General features: G+C 36.0%; 2 protein-coding genes across 2 annotated transcripts in view; both read left to right on the top strand.

The window, feature by feature from the left end:
- Nucleotides 1-816, top strand: part of LOC107738859 (probable assembly chaperone of rpl4) — a 74,823-nt gene extending 74,007 nt beyond the window's left edge. The window contains exon 4 of the mRNA XM_016550742.1: nt 299-816. Within this exon, the coding sequence (XP_016406228.1) occupies nt 299-478 (180 nt within the window). The 3' untranslated portion in view covers nt 479-816. The remainder of the gene's footprint in view (nt 1-298) is intronic.
- An 8,327-nt stretch (nt 817-9,143) lies between these two features.
- On the top strand, nt 9,144-13,906 carry LOC107738870 (GTPase IMAP family member 8-like). Its single transcript, XM_016550771.1, has 3 exons — nt 9,144-9,891; nt 11,046-11,753; nt 13,137-13,906. The coding sequence occupies exons 1-3, from the start codon at nt 9,144-9,146 to the stop codon at nt 13,904-13,906; spliced, it is 2,226 nt and encodes a 741-aa protein (XP_016406257.1).
- The last annotated feature ends 5,796 nt before the right edge of the window (nt 13,907-19,702 follow it).

Genomic DNA, 19,702 nt, shown 5'->3' with positions numbered 1-19,702 from the left:
TTGTGGAATTTGCCAGCTGACTTCGCTGGCACTGGACCTTCTCGAAGAAAGACGGAGGGAGAGAAAGAGAGATGAAAGTCCTTGAAAGATGGCGAAAAGAGGAGTTAGATAAAAGAGAAATATATAGGAGAAGAGAGTTTTGATTTAGTGGCGACTTGTTCACACTGCAAAACATGCCAAGCCTTGGAGTCAAAGCTGAGATTTCTCTTTACTCGCCGAACAAACACTGCCACTATTCTTCTGATAATAATCATAAGATCGGTGTTTTTTTTTCTCACTCTCTTTCTCTAATCTGCAGCTCTATGTGAAGCTGCGCTGTGAGGACGCACCCATGTTTGAGCATACGGAGCAGCTGTTAGCAGAGCTGGGTGGTGAAGAGCATGGGGCTGATGATGATGAAGCTGGACCATCTGTAGACAACATTGAGGATGATTTTATTCAAAGCAGTGATGAAGAAGATGATGCCATGGATCACTGACTCAACGTTTTTCACTTGTTTGTTCTAATTGTCATCCATGGACTCATCCAATCAGAATATTAAACTGAAAGCAGATGGCTGATCTTCACATTTTCCTTCATCTTCTATCTCTCTACCAGTTACTTTTCTTCTCTCCTTCTATTCCAGTTTGATATGTCTGACTAAAGCTGGGATGTATTTTCTGTTTGCCTTGTTTTTTGCATGCTGAGACTGCGAACCATCAGGACATCTGTCACACTGATCTGGACACTGTTCAAGATGGTGTTTCATTTATTTTTTACTGTTTTATAAATGTTACAAAGCACTAACAGTATCAGAATAAAAACAATTCAAAGTAAAGGCATTTCTAATTCCATTCAAAATATATATCCATATAACATTTTTCATATTTTTATTTTCTTTTTTAGATTTTTGTTTGTTTTGCTTTGTTTTAACGTATGTTATATGGAATGAGAAATGCATTGAGGAACTGAAGTTTGATATAAAAACAAACAGCTAAATGCCAATACATGTTTATATTTCCTTGAAATGATGATGATAATGGTGTGAAAACATTGTCTCATTCTGACTTCATTATGACTTTAGCTCTTGTGTGAATATAATAAGTCATAATCCAGAATCTGCACAATGAACCCACTAGCTGGAAGACATTTCGTCTCTCAACATACTTGAGTGTTTGTTAATGTCATTCCCTTGATGAGGAACTTAAGGATCATTTTGGTTATGAATGTGCAAAAATAGTTTTGTTTATCCTGATGCAGACCCCAGAAATGTGGCATTATAATGCCACCATCACAAAACATTATGATAATGAGCCTTGATGTTTGTTTGTTTTGTATTTTCCGATGGTCTCTGTCTCTCAGTCTTCACAGAGAACTGTTTTTATGAACTGCTTTAGTTTTTCCCATCAAATATTTCAGAGACACTAGAACAAGCCTCCTGAGTTCAAACGAGACATTTGGTTTCATTTTGTGAATCCAAAGCAAATCTCATAATCCGATCATATGAGGCCTGTCGGTTCCCAGCCCTAATGAAGATTCTCAAGTTTTAATTAAGCTTATGGAGTTTTAGCTTCTGGGAGATGGAGAGTCTGGATGAAATATAGTCATATTTTGACTAAACCTTTTTCTTTTTTTGGAACAACGTTTCATGTGCCCATAAAACCAGTATAACCCCTTTTACACTACAGTTCAAACGTTTTAGGTCAGTAGGATTTTTTTTTTTAAAGACACCTCTTATGCCTTCCAAGACTGCAATATATTTGATCAAGAACACTGTAAAAACAGTAATATTGTGAAATAATATTACAATTAAAAAAAAAATTATATTTGAATATATTTTAAAATGTACTTTATTCCTGTGACGGCAAAGCTGAATTTTCAGCAACCATTACTCATTTACATTTATGCATTTAGCAGACGCTTTTATCCAAAGTGACTTACAGTGCATTCAGGCTATACATTTTTTTTTACCAGTATGTATACTCCAGTCTTCGTCTCTCAACATACTTGAGTGTTTGTTAATGTCATTCCCTTGATGAGGAACTTAAGGATCATTTTGGTTATGAATGTGCAAAAATAGTTTTGTTTATCCTGATGCAGACCCCAGAAATGTGGCATTATAATGCCACCATCACAAAACATTATGATAATGAGCCTTGATGTTTGTTTGTTTTGTATTTTCCGATGGTCTCTGTCTCTCAGTCTTCACAGAGAACTGTTTTTATGAACTGCTTTAGTTTTTCCCATCAAATATTTCAGAGACACTAGAACAAGCCTCCTGAGTTCAAACGAGACATTTGGTTTCATTTTGTGAATCCAAAGCAAATCTCATAATCCGATCATATGAGGCCTGTCGGTTCCCAGCCCTAATGAAGATTCTCAAGTTTTAATTAAGCTTATGGAGTTTTAGCTTCTGGGAGATGGAGAGTCTGGATGAAATATAGTCATATTTTGACTAAACCTTTTTCTTTTTTTGGAACAACGTTTCATGTGCCCATAAAACCAGTATAACCCCTTTTACACTACAGTTCAAACGTTTTAGGTCAGTAGGATTTTTTTTTTTAAAGACACCTCTTATGCCTTCCAAGACTGCAATATATTTGATCAAGAACACTGTAAAAACAGTAATATTGTGAAATAATATTACAATTAAAAAAAAAATTATATTTGAATATATTTTAAAATGTACTTTATTCCTGTGACGGCAAAGCTGAATTTTCAGCAACCATTACTCATTTACATTTATGCATTTAGCAGACGCTTTTATCCAAAGTGACTTACAGTGCATTCAGGCTATACATTTTTTTTTACCAGTATGTATACTCCAGTCTTCAGTGTCACATGATCCTTCAGAAATCATTATAATATGCTAATTTACTGCTCAAGAAACATTTATTATTATTACTATCAATGTTGAAAACAGTTATAGATTTTATTGAAATACATTTTTTTGTTAGTTATTTTAAGACCTCCTTATTGAATAAAATACTTTTTTTTTTAAAAATCATATTGACTCCAAACAGTATACATAACAGTGTATAGTAGTTTATTACATAAATGAAAATTGTGTATGTCTAGAGACATTATACAGTGTTTGTACTTTATATTGCACTTTGTACGGTTGCTTTACGGTTGCTTTACAGTCTTGCAAGGCCATTGGGATTGTGAACACCTTAAATAGTTTTTAACACAAGGCCTTTGACGGACATTTTACACAGACAGAGCATGTTTTATTAATTCATTGGAAACAGCGGCAAGAAGGGAAATGACAGAAAGCAGAGCACAAATGTATGAATGAGAAACATTTATGCTAAAGCATGTCAAGGTTGAGATATCATATGTGTACTGATAATTCAGTGATATGTTTAATAATTCCTGAAAGACGAATGAGTGTGCTGGCTGCAAAATGGATGAAACCTCTTTTATGTTTTGTTCTTACACAGTGAAGGCCGTTATGGGAAGCTCCCTTACAGAAAATCACCAGAAAACAACAGCCAAACGGAAAGATCGATGATAAATGTGTCACCTGAATAGCAGGTCTAACTTGCAGTAGATGTCACAGTGTCTGCACTTGTCAGGTCAGTCTCTATGATACATTTAAAGCCAACTTTCCTTCTGAGGGTCAAGATTACTCCTTGTATTTTTCTGATTTCAATTATAAAGGCTAGTTATCCAATTACCCTCAGGATTTGGCAATACAAAGCTTACATATCAAAGGACTCGTCACTTTTTGATCATGACACTGTATGTAATGAAAATCTAACATACAGTGACATGCGAAAGTTTGGGAACCCCTTGCAGAATCTGTGAAAATGTGAATAACCCTTGGTTCTTAATACTGTGTGTGGTTACCTGGATGATCTACCACTGTTTTTTGTTTTGTGATGGTTGTTAATGAGTCCCTTGTTTGTTCTGAACAGTTCAACTGAGCACTGTTCCTCAGAAAATCCTCAGTGTGAAAAGATGGATCTCAAAATCATACAGTCACTGCTGGAAAGGGTTCAAATATGCAAAAGATGCTGGAAACCTGAAGAATATGCAGGACACAGAGGATTTTTCTGAGGAACAGTGCTCGGTTTAACTGTTCAGAACAAACAAGGGACTCATGAACAACCATCACAAAACAAAAAACAGTGGTAGATCATCCAGGTAACCACACACAGTATTAAGAACCAAGGGTTCCCAAACTTTTGAATGGGGTTATTTTAATAATTTCAGCAATTTTTTTGTCTTGTGGACTAAATGTAAACATCTTTTATGTAAAATATCTTACTCAGGACAGTACTAAATAAAAAATAACAGGCATTCTGCATGATCTCTCTTATTTTGTTAAAATTATTCACATTTTCACAGATTCTGCAAGGGGTTCCCAAACCTTCGCATGCCACTGTACTTGATTCAGACAAAACCAGCTGCTGTTTACACCTTTATATTCGGTTGTCATCACTAAACAAATTAATTCTCACTTTCCAGCAGCTTTCCTGTCAATTTGATGTTTTTTGAGAGAAATGTGACGGCATGCTATGTCTTGTGGGTAATATGTTCATCCATCCATCCATCCCCTCATCCATCGAAGGGTCGATTTTACACTTGGGCTTTTAAAATAATGGAAAGGCACTTAAGATGGCAACATGCTTTCCACCGGAGAGAGCAGCATGAGGAAGAACATTGAGAACATGTTAAATTGTGTTATGAAATAGGGCTGTAGAGTAAACGTGTCAAGGGCAAGACTACTATTAAAATCTTTCATCTAACCTAAGGTTTAGTATCTGTTAGGCTCATTCTGAGGTAGACGTTTTTACTCGTCTGGACAAAAATGTACTGTAATGTGGCTTCTTCCACAAATGCAGTACACTTTGGTGGCCTATGACTTTTATAAAAGCAGTAGAAAGACAAACACCATGCTTTTATTCTCTGATCTGTTAGATAGTATTATCTAACATAAAATTTACTTAGCATGAAAAGTAGCTAGTTTTAGAGGTTTTGGCCTCTTCTATATCATAGGATTTGACTTGACTATATCAAACAATTTAAACCAATATAAACGTATCACTAGCTAAACCAAAATGTAGCCACAACTGAATGATTTAGGCTTTACTTAGGCTTAATTTTCAACTGTGATAATACCCATTCTAGCCTAGTTTTCACATATTAGGGTTCGCAAATCCCAAATTTTGGTAACAAGATTGCATATATCTGCTAACATGAAGGAATACAAAATATGACAATTTGTATATAATTTAGGTTGACAGTCATGATTTTCTGAAGGTTTACGGAGGGATGGTTCAACCAAAAATTAATTTTCATCCTTTTGTTTTAAATCTTATGACAATCAATAAACAAACAAACTAAATAAAATATTTTAAAGAATGTGGGTAATCAAACCATTTTTTGTTGACCAAAAACCTTATGTTCGACAGAAGAAAGAAGTTCTCATAGAGTTTTGGAACAATATCAGGATGAATAAATGATGACACAATTTTCATTTTTGGGTGAACTATCCCCTTTAGCACCATTTGTTGAAAAAAGAAAAAAAAAATCAGGCCCTATTTTGTATCATATTCGTGGAAAGTGCCATTTGTGGTTTTCCCCGTTACTCTTTACCATCACTACAGCCGCGGGTTATATGGAGGATTGAGTAGAAAGGCTTAAGCACATTAATAACAACTCCAGTGACTAATGAGAGCTCGGCTGGAATAGGAGATATTTTTGGTTTTGTGTCAGAAACTCCTCTATGGCATACTGTATAGGGTTTACTGGCTGCACAGCCTAATACGCTAATTATCGTTTTTTTCCCTGGAACTAAATGAACATGCAGCTCATTTGTTAAAAGCAGAACTGCATTAAAGTACAAAAGTACTTAAAGCTCCTCTAATACTCAATAATATACTGTATAGGTAATTAATGTTTTTGCCTTGAGGAACGGCTTGTGTAGATAAGGCTTTACTGTATGGACCTTAAGTATTTTATTCTTAGTGATGTCTTCTATGCTAAGTCAAAGCAGCTGATGTTGCCATCACTTTTAATTGCAGACGTGCGCTATCAAAAACAGCAATAGCTTTGTCTTAGCTCCTGGAAGGCATGAGAATGGGATTGAAAAGAGAAAGCAAAAATCGAATTATTCAGTCAAATGAAAGTACTCTTATTAAGGAGAAATTGTTAAGAGAGATTCTTTGTTTTGTTACAAACAGATAATCACTCTTCAGTATCCACAATCAAATTATGCTGCTGTTGTTTATTCATTGCCTCAAGTTTTTTAATTTAAAACTGCTTTTGTTTTCAAGAGAACAGGCTTTTGTTTATAGCTAGGAGTCGAAATATTGATGGTAAGTTTAGATCAGTTCTTCAGTTCAATTTAGCAAGCCGAAGGCTTCTCTAAGAAGTCAAATAAGTGATTTTGGGGCTCACAGCGTGCCAGAAGCTCTTCAAACTAAAGCGACTAAGTAAGTGGATACAGATTAAACACAGCTGAATTTCAAGTGCCTGTCAACCAGTCTGCCTCCCAAATAATCTGCCTCATCTCTTTGAAGAATTCACATTCAACCGTGTGGGAAAATAATCTCGGAGTAGAGAGATCCTTGCACAGATTAGCCTCTGGCATATTGCAATCCTAAACACACGAATGGAAGAGAAGCCACACTTTGGAAAGGTTTTTGAGGCAGTTTGTCCTCAGATAAGTGTAGATAGAGGGATTGTGGAAGTATAATCCGAGCATCATCATGAGCCCTCCTAGCATTCTCCTTATCGGGGCTCGTGCTGCGCACCCACGGAGGCTTTATTTCCTTACAGAATGAGAGAGAAACAAGTGTGACCAACATCACTGGAGGCGGCGCAGGTTCCAGCCGAGCAGAACTTTCCAATTACCTGATACACGGGCATATAAACAGAGAGTTAGCTCTGTTTAAGCCGGCAAGTTCCTTAGAGATAAACACAGATTCTAATCTCTGTTATTGTGTTCTTAACCTTCACTTTTCATGTTTTACTAGCAGTAATCCTCCACTGAGAGATGCCAATAACAGTGATGATGTACGAGCTAAATGCAACTTTAATGGCTTGTACCGACTGAAAAACAAAGGCTCAGATCTTCTGTTTCAAACTAAACATCGGTCCTGTGTGGCTGAGGGTGCGGAAGCGCTAATTAGATTTATAGACTGAAGGGGACCTCTGAGACCATATGAATCATCTGTAATTTGATAGAAAATGTGATAAGACTCACACAAACATCATGTTTACATAAAAAGTTCCAAAATGGAAAAAACACTAGCGAAGTCTGCAAAACGATACTGTTTTGAAAGCTTTTTAAAGCCATTTTTATCCCAAGTGCTGTCAAAGGATTCACTGTACGGTTCCTTTCCACATAATTCTCTCTTTCTTTCTTACACTCAAGGTCTGTCTTTTCAAGGTTATAAGCGATTTCTGCATTCCCCCTCTAGTTCTGTGAAATCTGATATGGCCATATCTGTCCCTGACCCATCTCAAGCATCTGTGTGTTGTACATCAAAACAAGACAAGCACTCGCTGACACTGTCCATGAGTCATCGCTCGCACAACCTCTCTGCCCATTTCTTCTATTCTCTTTTCTGTCTAACATATATATTAATCTTTTGTGATCTATGTCAAGGGAGAGTGTGAAACTCCTTTTTCATTTGAAGACATTTGTTTGAGCGCCGGCAAGTGTAACTGTGCAGACATTCCCTGCAATATGAGCATCACATATTTAAAGATAGAATATATATAGAGAGAGAGACTTGTTGCAGAAATTAAAAATTATAGCATGTAAATACATGAATGTAGGTAGATAGATAGATAGATAGATAGATAGATAAGATAGATAGATACTTAATATATATGTTTTGTCAGATTTTGAAACATTTAAAACAAAAAAGAAACTTTACAACATAAAATGTAAGCTACATTTATTGGGGGGGGGGGTTGTTTCAATAGGTGTTGCATAGTATTTTCTTTACACTTTACTTCAAAAACTATGTCAAAAAGGGTAATATTTTATGTATTTGAGGTCTGAGATGTGGGAACGGTGAAGAGAGAGAGGGCAAACATTTTGCATTTTAGGTCAGCATTGCTGTCTAATCAACCAATATTGTCTTAAATAGCCTGCATAGCACTTCATCTTTTATAACATGGGATTTTGACCAAATATATTCATATATCTTGATTTTTGTAAAATGTTGCAACAAGATGTAATTTGTGTGTGTGTGTGTGTGTGAAAAATTTACAGTTTTGGACATATAAGGTAATAAAAAGTGTAAAAACTTAAAGTAACTACAAATCAGCATGTAAAGCAAATACCTTTAAAAAAAACTTCTGTGTGGAGCATGCCCCGATCCGCGTAATGTACTCACCCTTTTTCCCCCTTAACTGTTTGCATCTCTGTTTACATTTTCTTCTAATCTAAGTCACACTCAAAGTAGTGACTATTTCCAGATCACTAATCAAATAATCCAAATAGTTCACTCAGCTATTATAGTCATTATTATCACTCATTCATTAAAATATCCTGGATGGATATGTACAAGGGGCTCTTAATGGATGTATCCATTTAAATTGGTCAATGTAATTGAAACAGAGCCCCTTCTTATAAGACTCCATAAAAGTCTTGAGTCACTTGTTCAGCCTGACTAACCAGTTTTTCTCATATTTGTTGTGCACACAAGAATAATATTCTTCATTTCACTGTCAGCGCTTCTGCTGTGATGAGAACAAAGGTAAAACCTTTTTTCCTTTTTCACCTCACTTATTCATTCTTTCACAGATAGCTAATGGCTTCTAAAAGCTTGTTGAAAAGCGCTGTAAATGTATGGGGTGGTAATCTTGTCATTTTAAAAGCATCATCCATTAGCTTGATCTTGGTGCCACAAAAACACATTAATACAAAGTTGAAGATGGAAGTCATTTTATTAACCTTCTCCTATTATTTAAATGGTGCGGTAACTAATTCAGACCAAAAGTGACATTATTTCTAAATATTTTAGGCTGGGTTATGAATAAAAGTGCAACAATGGCTACATGTGAAGCAAGTGAATTTGGTAAGTTCCCTGATTAACACATTTAAATTCTTGGTGTCTAACATTTCTGATTTTGTGTTTAAGAAAAGCTTAAATCTACAATACATCTCTAGATGTATAGACAGCAGGGAACAAGAAATCATGTCTCGAGATTTCAATGCATCGTTGCATCGTCTCTTATTGGCAGGAGTCCAGTTTCTCTTTGATTTGAGGATTGTGTTATTGGGAAACAGAGCAGCAGGGAAAACCTCTTTGGCAAACCTAATAACAGGTCATGCAGAGCCTCATCTAAAGAGAACGGCCCAGTGTGTGAAGATGCATGGAGATTTTGCCGGAAGGCAGGTCACTGTAGTTGATACGCCGGGCTGGTGGAAGAACTACCTTGTCAAAGAAACCCCTGAATTTCAAAAACAAGAGATTGTGCTTAGCGTAGCTCATTGTCCTCCTGGGCCCCATGCGGTTCTGCTGATCATACGTGTCGATGCTTTATTCAAAGAAAAGCACAGGAGGTCAGTGCAGGAACACCTGGAACTTCTGAGCGAGAGAGTCTGGACCCACACTATAGTTGTGTTCACATATAGAGACCAGCTACAGGAGCAAACTTTAGGAAAGTACATTGAAAGTGAAGGAGAGTCTCTTCTGCTCTGGCTAGTGGAGAAATGTGGACACAGATATCATGTTCTTAATACTGAGAGAGCCACCGGTACGCAGTTGACGGGGTTAATGGGGAAAATAGACGCAGTGGTCGTGGGAAACGGTGGCTGTCATTTTGAAATGGACAGAAAATGGATGTATACGGTGGAAGGAATGATGACGAAGAGATACATGAGAGCAAACCAGAGGAGGAAGATGGTACAAGAACAATGGGAGACTCCACTTGTACGACAAGGTAAGAACCAGGGGCCAGATTCGTGCAGATCTTCTCAAGAAGGCCCAATTCTGAAAGGTTCTTAAAGGGATAGTTCACCCAAAAATGAAAGTTACCCCATGATTTACTCACCCTCAAGCCATCCTGAGTGTTTGTGACTTTATTCTTTCAGACGAATTCAATCAGATTCAATCAATATTAAAAATATTATCTGCTGGAATGCCACTCTCTAGTGAACGTGCGTAGGATTAGCGGAAGCTAGAGATTACGGTTTATAAAGTTATAAATATGGATATTTTTCTCACACAAAAACATCGAATCACTTCAGAAGGCCTTTATTAACCAACCGGAGCCGCGTGGAGTACTTTTCATGATGGATTTATGCACTTTATTTTGCTGCATTATAAAGCTTGGAAGAGCCTGAACATTTTTTAAATATACATCCAGTTGTATCTGTATGAAAGAAGAAAGTTATATACACCTAGGATGGCTTGAGGGTGAGTAAGTCATGGGGTAATTTTCATTTTTGGGTGAACCATCCCTTTACGAATGTTTCTAAGTGCAATTTCTGAAAATAATTTTTTTTTTTTTTTACGAGAAAAATGTAAGTTGGAGGTTATCCAAACTTTTAAGAGATTATTCACAAAGATTTTTAAAAACATTATTTTCAGGAATTTAAAAATGTTTTTGGGAATGCAAAATATTCTTAACTTCATTATTATTTCCCTCATGTTGTCCCCATGCAACACAGAAGGAGACATTCTGAAGAGTATCATGGCTACTTTTTCAAATTTAATGAAACTGAATGAGATCAGGTGTGCTACTGAACTCCAAAATGACAAAAACGCATTTAAAATAATCATGATGTGTAAACCTTATGAAGTCAAATGATTCAAATTAGGCAAACTTATAATAAACCAGTCAGTTTTTCTCTCTGCTGTAACTTTCAATTGAAATATAATGGACTGCAAAAAAGAAATGTAGATGCCCATTACCTTTAGTTCTCACTTCTCTTAGTGACAAAATATCATTGATATCTTCAAAAGAATGAAAAAAGTTTGGATTGACCTGAGGGTGAACGAATGATGACATAATTTTTATTTTGGGGTGAACTATCTTTATAATCTCAGTTTAGACAAAAAATATTTGATTTAAATTCATCTTGTTTTTACAAGGTCTCAAACATGTCCACATTCCTAAGATGAGGATGATAATGTTAGGTTTCCGAAGATCTGGTAAGAGTTCAGCTGGAAACACCATTTTGAGTATGGCGACATTCATTTCCAAGAGAACATCCACGTGTGTGAGAAGACAAGGTGAGGTGGATGGGAGACATGTGTCTATAGTGGACACTCCAGGCTGGTGGAAGTCTCTCCCAGTGGCTGACACTCCTGAACTGGATAAAGAGGAGATTTTACTCAGCATGTCTCTCTGTCCACCAGGACCGCACGTGCTTCTGCTGACTCTGCGTGTAGACATGTCATTCACAGCAGCAGAGAAGAAATCAGTGGAGGAGCACATGCAGCTTCATGATGAGAGAGTGTGGGCTCATACCATAGTGCTGTTCACCCATGGAGACTGTCTGGGGGATGTGACTGTTGAAGAGTTCATTGAGAGTGAAGGGGAGGCTCTACAGTGGCTAGTTGAGAAATGTGGGAACAGATATCATGTCCTCAACAATGAGAACTGGAATGATGGCAGTCAGGTCACAGAGCTGCTGGAGAAAATCGAGAAGATGGTGGCACAAAATAGGGGCCATTATTATGAAATTGACCTTAAGACACTGAAGGAGGTGAAGCAGAAAAGGAAAGCAGTGGAAAGCAAAGCAAAGGCAAGAGCAAAGAAACAAAGACAGACGAGGAAGATGGACAGTACAATGAAGGGTAAGATACTGGTTTTACACAAGTTTGAAACAATTTAATTCCATAATGTGACATTTCTGAGTAAAACATGATATCCAATGAGAAAAAATGCACAGATGAATCACTCACAATAACATCAAGAATGTGCATTAAGAATTTATTTCTGATTTTTTTTTCTTTTCTATTTTATACTGTATTTATTATTCAGCATTTCACATTATCTACTTGTTAACAAAGGGGGATTTTTTATTTGATTTTGATTTTACTGAATGCATCTAGTCAAACTTTATTGTACACAGTAGCACATTTATTTAAAAACAAAAGAGAAAAGTAAAATGTAGGTTAAAAAACACATTACAGATATACACATTTACTGCATAAACAAGTTGAAATGATGTTTCCACTGCATTTACAAAAAATCTACGTACACCTTTTGGTGCACCCAGCACAATCCTGGTTGTGCAAAACTGTACTGGTAGTACAAAGTCAGCATCTTACAACTAAAAAGGAACAAGAGCATATCATTAAAAAAGACAAAGGGATGATGCCGAGGAAGATAAGAGCTACTCTTGTTGAAAGTCAATACATACAATATTGTGGTGATGGAGGGATACAGAGTTCAAATTGCAAATTGAGTTTATTTTTTGTGGCTTTTTATGGTCTCAGTTTGTCTTAGAAAAACAATTTTGATGAGAAAGTTTTGGCGTCACCGTGTTTGCTAAGAGTTCAGTGTGCATCACAGAAACGCTGTATCATTCAAGCTGCATTATTTATTATGAGTTCAGTCTGAGTGCTTGTCTGTGTGCCTTTAGGTTTTGGGAATGTGATATTTGATCATGAGTAATAGTAATGTATATTACTATGTAATTTGATAATGGTAATGTACAGTATATAGTTTTGTTTATATTAGTCAAAACTCATTTTACAAAATATTTGACGTTCCAAACATATTCCTCAAGTCAGCATTTGTTATCAAAATAAAATTATTGAAAGTTCTTGAATTATGGAAGCCTTTTCACTGAGAAAAAGATTGCAGAAATAAATTTCAGATCCGTAATATAATTCGCAAAAATATCGCAGTTGCTCTTTTTGTTTATTTATTTGTTTGTTTGTGGCAGAAACAGGCTTCCATAGTAACCATAAACCGATGACTTTCAAGAATTGTATTTTAAGTTTTATTTTATTGAGTAAGTTCATTGAGTGTGTATCTTGCAATTTTCAAATGATTGGGGAGCACGAGGAGGAATGTGACTGGTAAACATTGCAGGTCAATTTCAAACCCATATCAACCTGACAGAAGTAATGCTTGTCAGACCTGTTCATTCACAATATAATATTGTTCCTATGAAGGTGGTGGCTTATATTAAAGGTCATTTAGTAATCTTTTTTCCCCCATGTCTTTAGATGTTGGAAAGCATTTCTCAGAATTTTCTCTTGTGCTGCTGGGTTATGGAGAATCTGGGAAGAGTTCAACAGGGAACACCATCCTCGGCAGACAGGTGTTTGGGTCAAGAAGAACCGCCAAGTGTGTTCAGAGACATGGAGAGGTGGGAGGACAGCAGGTCAGCATCATAGACACCCCTGGTTGGTGGAAGCATCTGCCCACAGAACAAACCCCTGAACTAAATAAAGACGAAATCACACAGAGTGCATCTCTATCCGCTTCTGGACCGGTCGCTTACATTTTGGTCCTTCGTGCCGACTGTTCCTTTAAAGAGCAAGAGCGGAAGGCGATGGAGGATCATTTGAGGCTTTTGGGCTCCACGGTTTGGGATCATAGTATAGTTCTGTTCACATTTGGGGACCTGCTCGGAGACAGAGCCATTGAGCAGCACATTGAATGCGAGGGAGAAGCTCTGCAGTGGCTTGTTGACAGATGTGGAAACAGGTATCATGTTTTTAATAATGAGGCCAAGGGTGAGAGCCATCAGGTCACAGAGCTGCTGGAAAAGATACAGGAGATGATTGCAGCAAACAGCGGGTGCAATGACAAGGGCATGCAGGTGCTGCGGGAGGTGACGGAGGGGAGGAAGGTGGAGGAAGACAGAGCAAACACCAGACTGAAGATGCAGGGACAAAGAGAGGAAGATGAATCCGATGATGTATTTGATGATGGTGAAGATGATGAAGTCATCTGGGAGTCGAGAGCATGGAAATGGACAACAGCCGTATGAGGCGAAAAGTTCCAAGTTTCATAATTAGTGCTTTTGTTTTGTTTTCGAGTAGAAATATATAAACATCCTTAAAAAAAGACACAATTATTTATTATTATTATTATTATTAACAAAAGTATATATATATATATATATATACTTTATATATATATATATATATACTTTATGTATATATATATATATATATATATATATTAGTGCTATCAAACGATTAATCGCGATTAATCACATGCAAAATCGTTTTTGTTTACATAATATATGTGTGTATACTGTGTATATTTATTATGTACATATAAATGCAAACACATGCATGTATATATTACACAGTACACATACATTTATAATGTAAACAAAAACTTTTATTTTGGATGCGATTAATCACGATTAATCGTTTGACAGCGCTAATATATACAGTATATATGTGTGTGTGTGTGTGTGTGTGTGTGTCATTTAATATTTACATTTATTATTATTATTAGAAATTATTAGTAGGCCTATTTATTATTAATATACTTATATTCAGAAAATATTTGAATTAATGTGTTTCAGTTTTATTTTATATTTTATATTATGCATAATTGCATATGTCTTATTATGCATAAATCGCAAGTAATTTTGTTATATCAAAGCTTAAAACTAGAAAGAAAAAAAAAACATTTTGCCAAAGGGGTAAGAAAAAAAAAAAAATTTATATATGTATATATTCTTTGCAGTGCATTATTTGTACCTTATTTTTTTAAAACATTGATTTTCAAGCATTATATGGTCACATTTATATTTTAAAAAGACATTTTCCAAACATGCAATATATATCTGAAATATGTAGAGGGCACTAGGCTCTGTTTTTAAAATGTAGAAATGTGGAAATGTCTGTGGAAATGTATTCCTCTGGAAATCCACTGCCATATCTTTACTCCCATAATGCACAGACCCCTTAGCGACGAGAATATTAAAATTGGATACATTTGCACAACACATAGCTGTGGGCAAAGTGGCACACATTCAGGAGGAATATGCAAATGAGATGCCACAACACAATATTTCCATGGAAAAATAAACAAAAACAAACAACCAAACAAATAAATAAATGACAAACAACATCCAAGGGGAAGAACAGCAAGAGTAAGTAATGCTAATGCAAGTTACTGTTGCTAACAATGACAGTATAATGACTGTAAGACTCTTGTTTCTGGTAGATGAAGTGAATGTCATTAGATGAGGCAGGTTTCGGACAACAGCACTTCATACAGCCAACGGCTTTGATACTCCTGTTCATCATTCACTGTTGGAAGGATGTTTGCCTTTCAGTCATATTCACATGTACATAGTCTTTGTGAGTTGTTTCCTTCTTTTGTCATCTGAACTTTTCAATGTGGCTATTTTCACTCTGGGGTATTTTTTTGCTCAAGGATCATGAACTCTGTGGGCGATTCATCCTCGAACAACTCAATCAATCATCATTGGGCTATCTGTTAAAGGGCCAGTCCTTTCTTCTTTTCTGGACCTTCAGATACTTTATTTTGTTGTATAGCTATTGAATTGAATAATAAACTATTATTTGATTGCTGTTCAGCAGATGTTGGTTTCTGTTTTTTTTTTTAATCAATAAGAGCTGCATTTCTTTGCTTTTGTATTTAAAAAGTTTTCACAATTTGAACCTTTAAAGAGACATTTGGTTTATTGAATTTTTCAAATTTGTTCACCTTCACAAAATTTGTTCTAAAAATGAATATTCACCCTTATGTCATTTCAAATCTGAACATATAGTGAATAACAACTTAATATTTTGATCTTTTCATCTCACAAAGGTATATTGTATGGCTTTAGAATGTTACAAAAGTATTATGAACTAATTTTATATATATATATATATATATATATTTATTTTTTTTGGTCAATATAAGCTGCTATAATATGGAACTCACTCTTAAAACAGTGTACTGTGGCCAATGAGGGTAAATAAATAATACCAGAAATTTCATTTTTGAGTCGATCATCCCTTCAATTCACACCTAGAACAATAAGTTTGAGCACTTTTTGGACTCACAGTGGCCTAATTCTCTTTTAATCACAATGTATCTAATAAAACAAAAATGGCAGGTTACAGATATTGTCTCATGGTAAAGGATGAAAAGAGGTAACAAACGATGGCAAGGAAAAGTTTGAAAAATGAAGAAACTGAAAAGGGCAAAGCTGAGAAATGTCAAAGAAGAGGATGAAAGCTGTGAAAGAGGAACAAAGCGAGGTTACAGAATCAGACTGAATGAAGCCTCAACAGATGACAGAGTTGGTCTTGCAACACTGAGTTGGCCCTTCAAACATTATCCATTCTCTCTCTCTCTCTCTCTCTCACTCACACACACACACACACACACACACAGTGTTTCAAGAAATTACACATGAATAATTCATGTTTTCAACTTTACTCAGGCCAACTAAGACTGTATAATTAATTGAGGCTTCTTTTACAGGGGACTGGAATTAGGGAGGGATTGTTAAAGACGTGAGAGGGCAGAACATGTTTAATACCATAATCATGTAAAGCGGCACTAAGTGGTCATGAAATCTTTTAAAATTATTATTATTATTTCTGTGTCAAAGGCTTGGCATGGTCTTCCAGTCTAGCACTTTAGTGTACAGTATATTCATCTGTCACTGGATAATATTTGGCCCATTGCTGGATTGATGTGTGGCTGGTAGATCACACTTCCCTTGCTGTTTATGCATTTTTAAAGTTGTCAGTTTTCATACTCTGCCTATCCCATGCTAATAATTTTTCATATTATTGTGCCTAACGATTTACTCAATATTCACTTTGTGTCATGTCAATGAATTGCAAATATGTATGCTTAAAATATTCCGGCACGTCAAGGGCATCTGCTCTGAATGTAAATGAAACTCATTGCGTCTATATCTGTTGAAATGTGCTAGCTTTAAATTACAAAACAAGCAGATCTTACTTGTTGATTTTTAGTCAGTTTAAAGGAATAGTTCACCCAAAAATAAAAATTTATTAAAAATGTACTCACCCTCAGGGCATTCAAGATGTACATGAGTTTGTTTCAGATTTGGAGAAATTTTGCATTACATCACTTGCTCACTAATGGATCCTCTGCAGTGAATGGGTGCCGTCAGAATGAGAGTCCAAAGAGCTGATAAAAACTTGGACTCGAGTCCATCGATTAATATTTAGTGAAGCGAAAAGTTGCGTGTTTGTAATAAACAAATCTATCATGAAAACATTTTTAACTTCAAACACAGCCGCTACCCCCCCAAAAAAAAAAATTTCTCCAGTGAAAGCATCATCTTGTCTAAATCAGGAGAGAAATGTGCCAAGATCAAGCACCATTTACAAGCAAAACCAGTTCTAAACAAATATGTCGGTGGATTTTGATGTGAGGGGACAATGGGATGAACTTTTTCATTGGAGGAAGAATTTTGTATAGATTATGGACTGGTATTTTGACTGGAAGCAACGTTTTAAAGTCAAAACGTCTTAACGATGGATTTGTTTCTTACAAACACACAGCTTTTCACTTCACAAGACATTAATTGATGCACTGGAGTCATGTTCAACAGAGAAAAACATGTCTGGGTGGCCTCATGTGCATTGTTTTACTCATGTACTTATTCAGAACATTGTGTTTCTGTATTGGAGAAAGAATTGTGCAAAGGAAACTTGTCAGCATAATAAACGTGGCTAAGTTATTGCTTGTGTGAATGAAAAGAATGGCTAGTGCTTCAATCACCAAGGCCTCTTTAAAAATAGCCTCTTAAAATGAGGTACTGTGGCCTTCTTTTGAAAAATCAGATATGTTATTCATCCCTTTTGAATATACATTTGCTTGGATTGATGGTTAGGGGGATATGTTATGATAGTCTTAGAAGGCAAGCGACTTTATGAAAAAAGGAGGTTGTTCTGCCATTCATCTTTTGAAAATAGAGCCATACGTTTCTGAGAAATGAGGGGAGAACTGAGTGATGTAATTTATGTCATGTAATGACAGTTTTAAATGTTCACAATGGTTTGACCTTGCCGTTAAAATGAAAATAATTGCTACATGGGTCGTTTCACTCAGTAGAGGGAGTACTATTCCCTTACTATAGGTTCATTTGCATTAAAGCAATTCATAAGGGTTATTCTTGTGTGTATTAAATACGTACATTAGGCAGTTACTTCAGTTCTAGAAAGTGTTGCTGAAATCAAAGTTTTCTATTGTCTTTTTATGTTGAGAACAGCTTAAGAATGAAATCATTTCTACAGATACAAGGCACAGCTGCAATGCTTGACAAACCTTTTGTTTTGCATCTTTTGAATGCGTTTTAAAATATTCATGGTGCTAAACATATTGCACCTGTTTCCAGTGACATTTCCACTGTCAGTGCAGTGCTGATCTTGAATGGCTTACCCTGTTGTCTGGCTCCTGGCTGGAACAAGTCTCTGCATAATCCTGTAGTCAGCACTGTGAACTTTCTAGAACATTCTCAACACAGAGATTCAGGAAATTGCTCAGCAAGTGTCAGGCTGCTCAAACAGAGAACACTAATCCTGTAAAGACTTCCCCTCAAAGCTGCTCTTAAAAGGAGGCACCTGGCAGAAGGAAATGGGAGGAGAGCTGAGAAACACAAAGAAATAAGAGATGTTTAGCATTAGTCATGATGCTGGCGTTAAGGATGTTTAGTGGGGTTTGAACCAAGAGTTTTCTTGTCTCTCCTTGAAAATGGCAGCACAGAAGGCTGAATGAATAAAAGAAACTAGTGACACAAAGGGAATTTTTTTTGTTGTACACTGGCATATGAGGACAAGTGCATATCTGTTCTACGTGGAAACTAGGGGAAAGGGAGGAAATAACTGTAATGTAACTCATCATATATTCTAATTCAAATGTAACTCATTATTTATCAATTTTACACATTTTCAGTTACAATCAATGCTATTTAAAAACTGCAAGCATGGTAACATTTTAGACACAATATTGCAAGTTACTTTTTGATTTTTTATTTATTTACAACCAAAAACAAATCAAAATGTGTTCATTTTGAACGAATCAGAGTTTAAACAAAACGATTGAGTGAATGATTTAATGACTCACTCAGAAAGACTTGTTTTGTGCCTGAATGAATCAGTGTTTAAACAAATCGGTTGAGTGAATGATTCATAATACAGCGACTACGTCCAAAATCGCATATTGCCTGAGTGAGTTCTTCCTTAACCAATTACTTCATGTCCATTAAAATAGTGTGAATGTGTGTGGTATTAATGTAGTTCAAACATACATTTGTCATGTCATTGTCATGTGACCTACTATCATCAGTTGTGTCGCTTCATTGCCATTCACAAATCCTCTCCCATGGCCTCATGGGATAGTAGAATGTCTATTGGATGCTAACTTCAGAATCTCATCTGAAGTGTTAAGTCACTTATTTTTGCTTACTGTTTAATGAATACTATTTAGTAGGGAAGTATGCATATTGGTATGCAGCCAGTGACTGTCCAGTGTGCTTGGTATATAGTTTCATCTATTAATGTGCATCCTTGATAATCTTACCATAGAGTATGTCAAGTGAATTATGTTCTGGATTTCTAGTTAAATTGTATCTGACTTGAATTATAGGCTATTTTTAACAGACATAAGTATCTTCTGCTGACATGTGAAAGAGGGTTGAGGCCAAATTTCAAACCCTCAAAAGTTTCCCCTCCTCCCAATGTACAAGACTGTTTGTGCTCTGTGTTGCACTCTGAAACGAAACTGTGTCAAACATCAAAGCTCTGACAGGAGGATTTGCTCCGTCTCT

This window comes from Sinocyclocheilus rhinocerous, unplaced genomic scaffold, assembly GCF_001515625.1.
Source record: "Sinocyclocheilus rhinocerous isolate Xijiao unplaced genomic scaffold, SAMN03320098_v1.1 scaffold2059, whole genome shotgun sequence".
Classification (NCBI taxonomy): Eukaryota; Metazoa; Chordata; class Actinopteri; order Cypriniformes; family Cyprinidae; genus Sinocyclocheilus; species Sinocyclocheilus rhinocerous.
The sequence above is the reverse complement of the archived record's forward strand: the minus strand, read 5'-3'. Positions and strand labels throughout refer to the sequence as shown.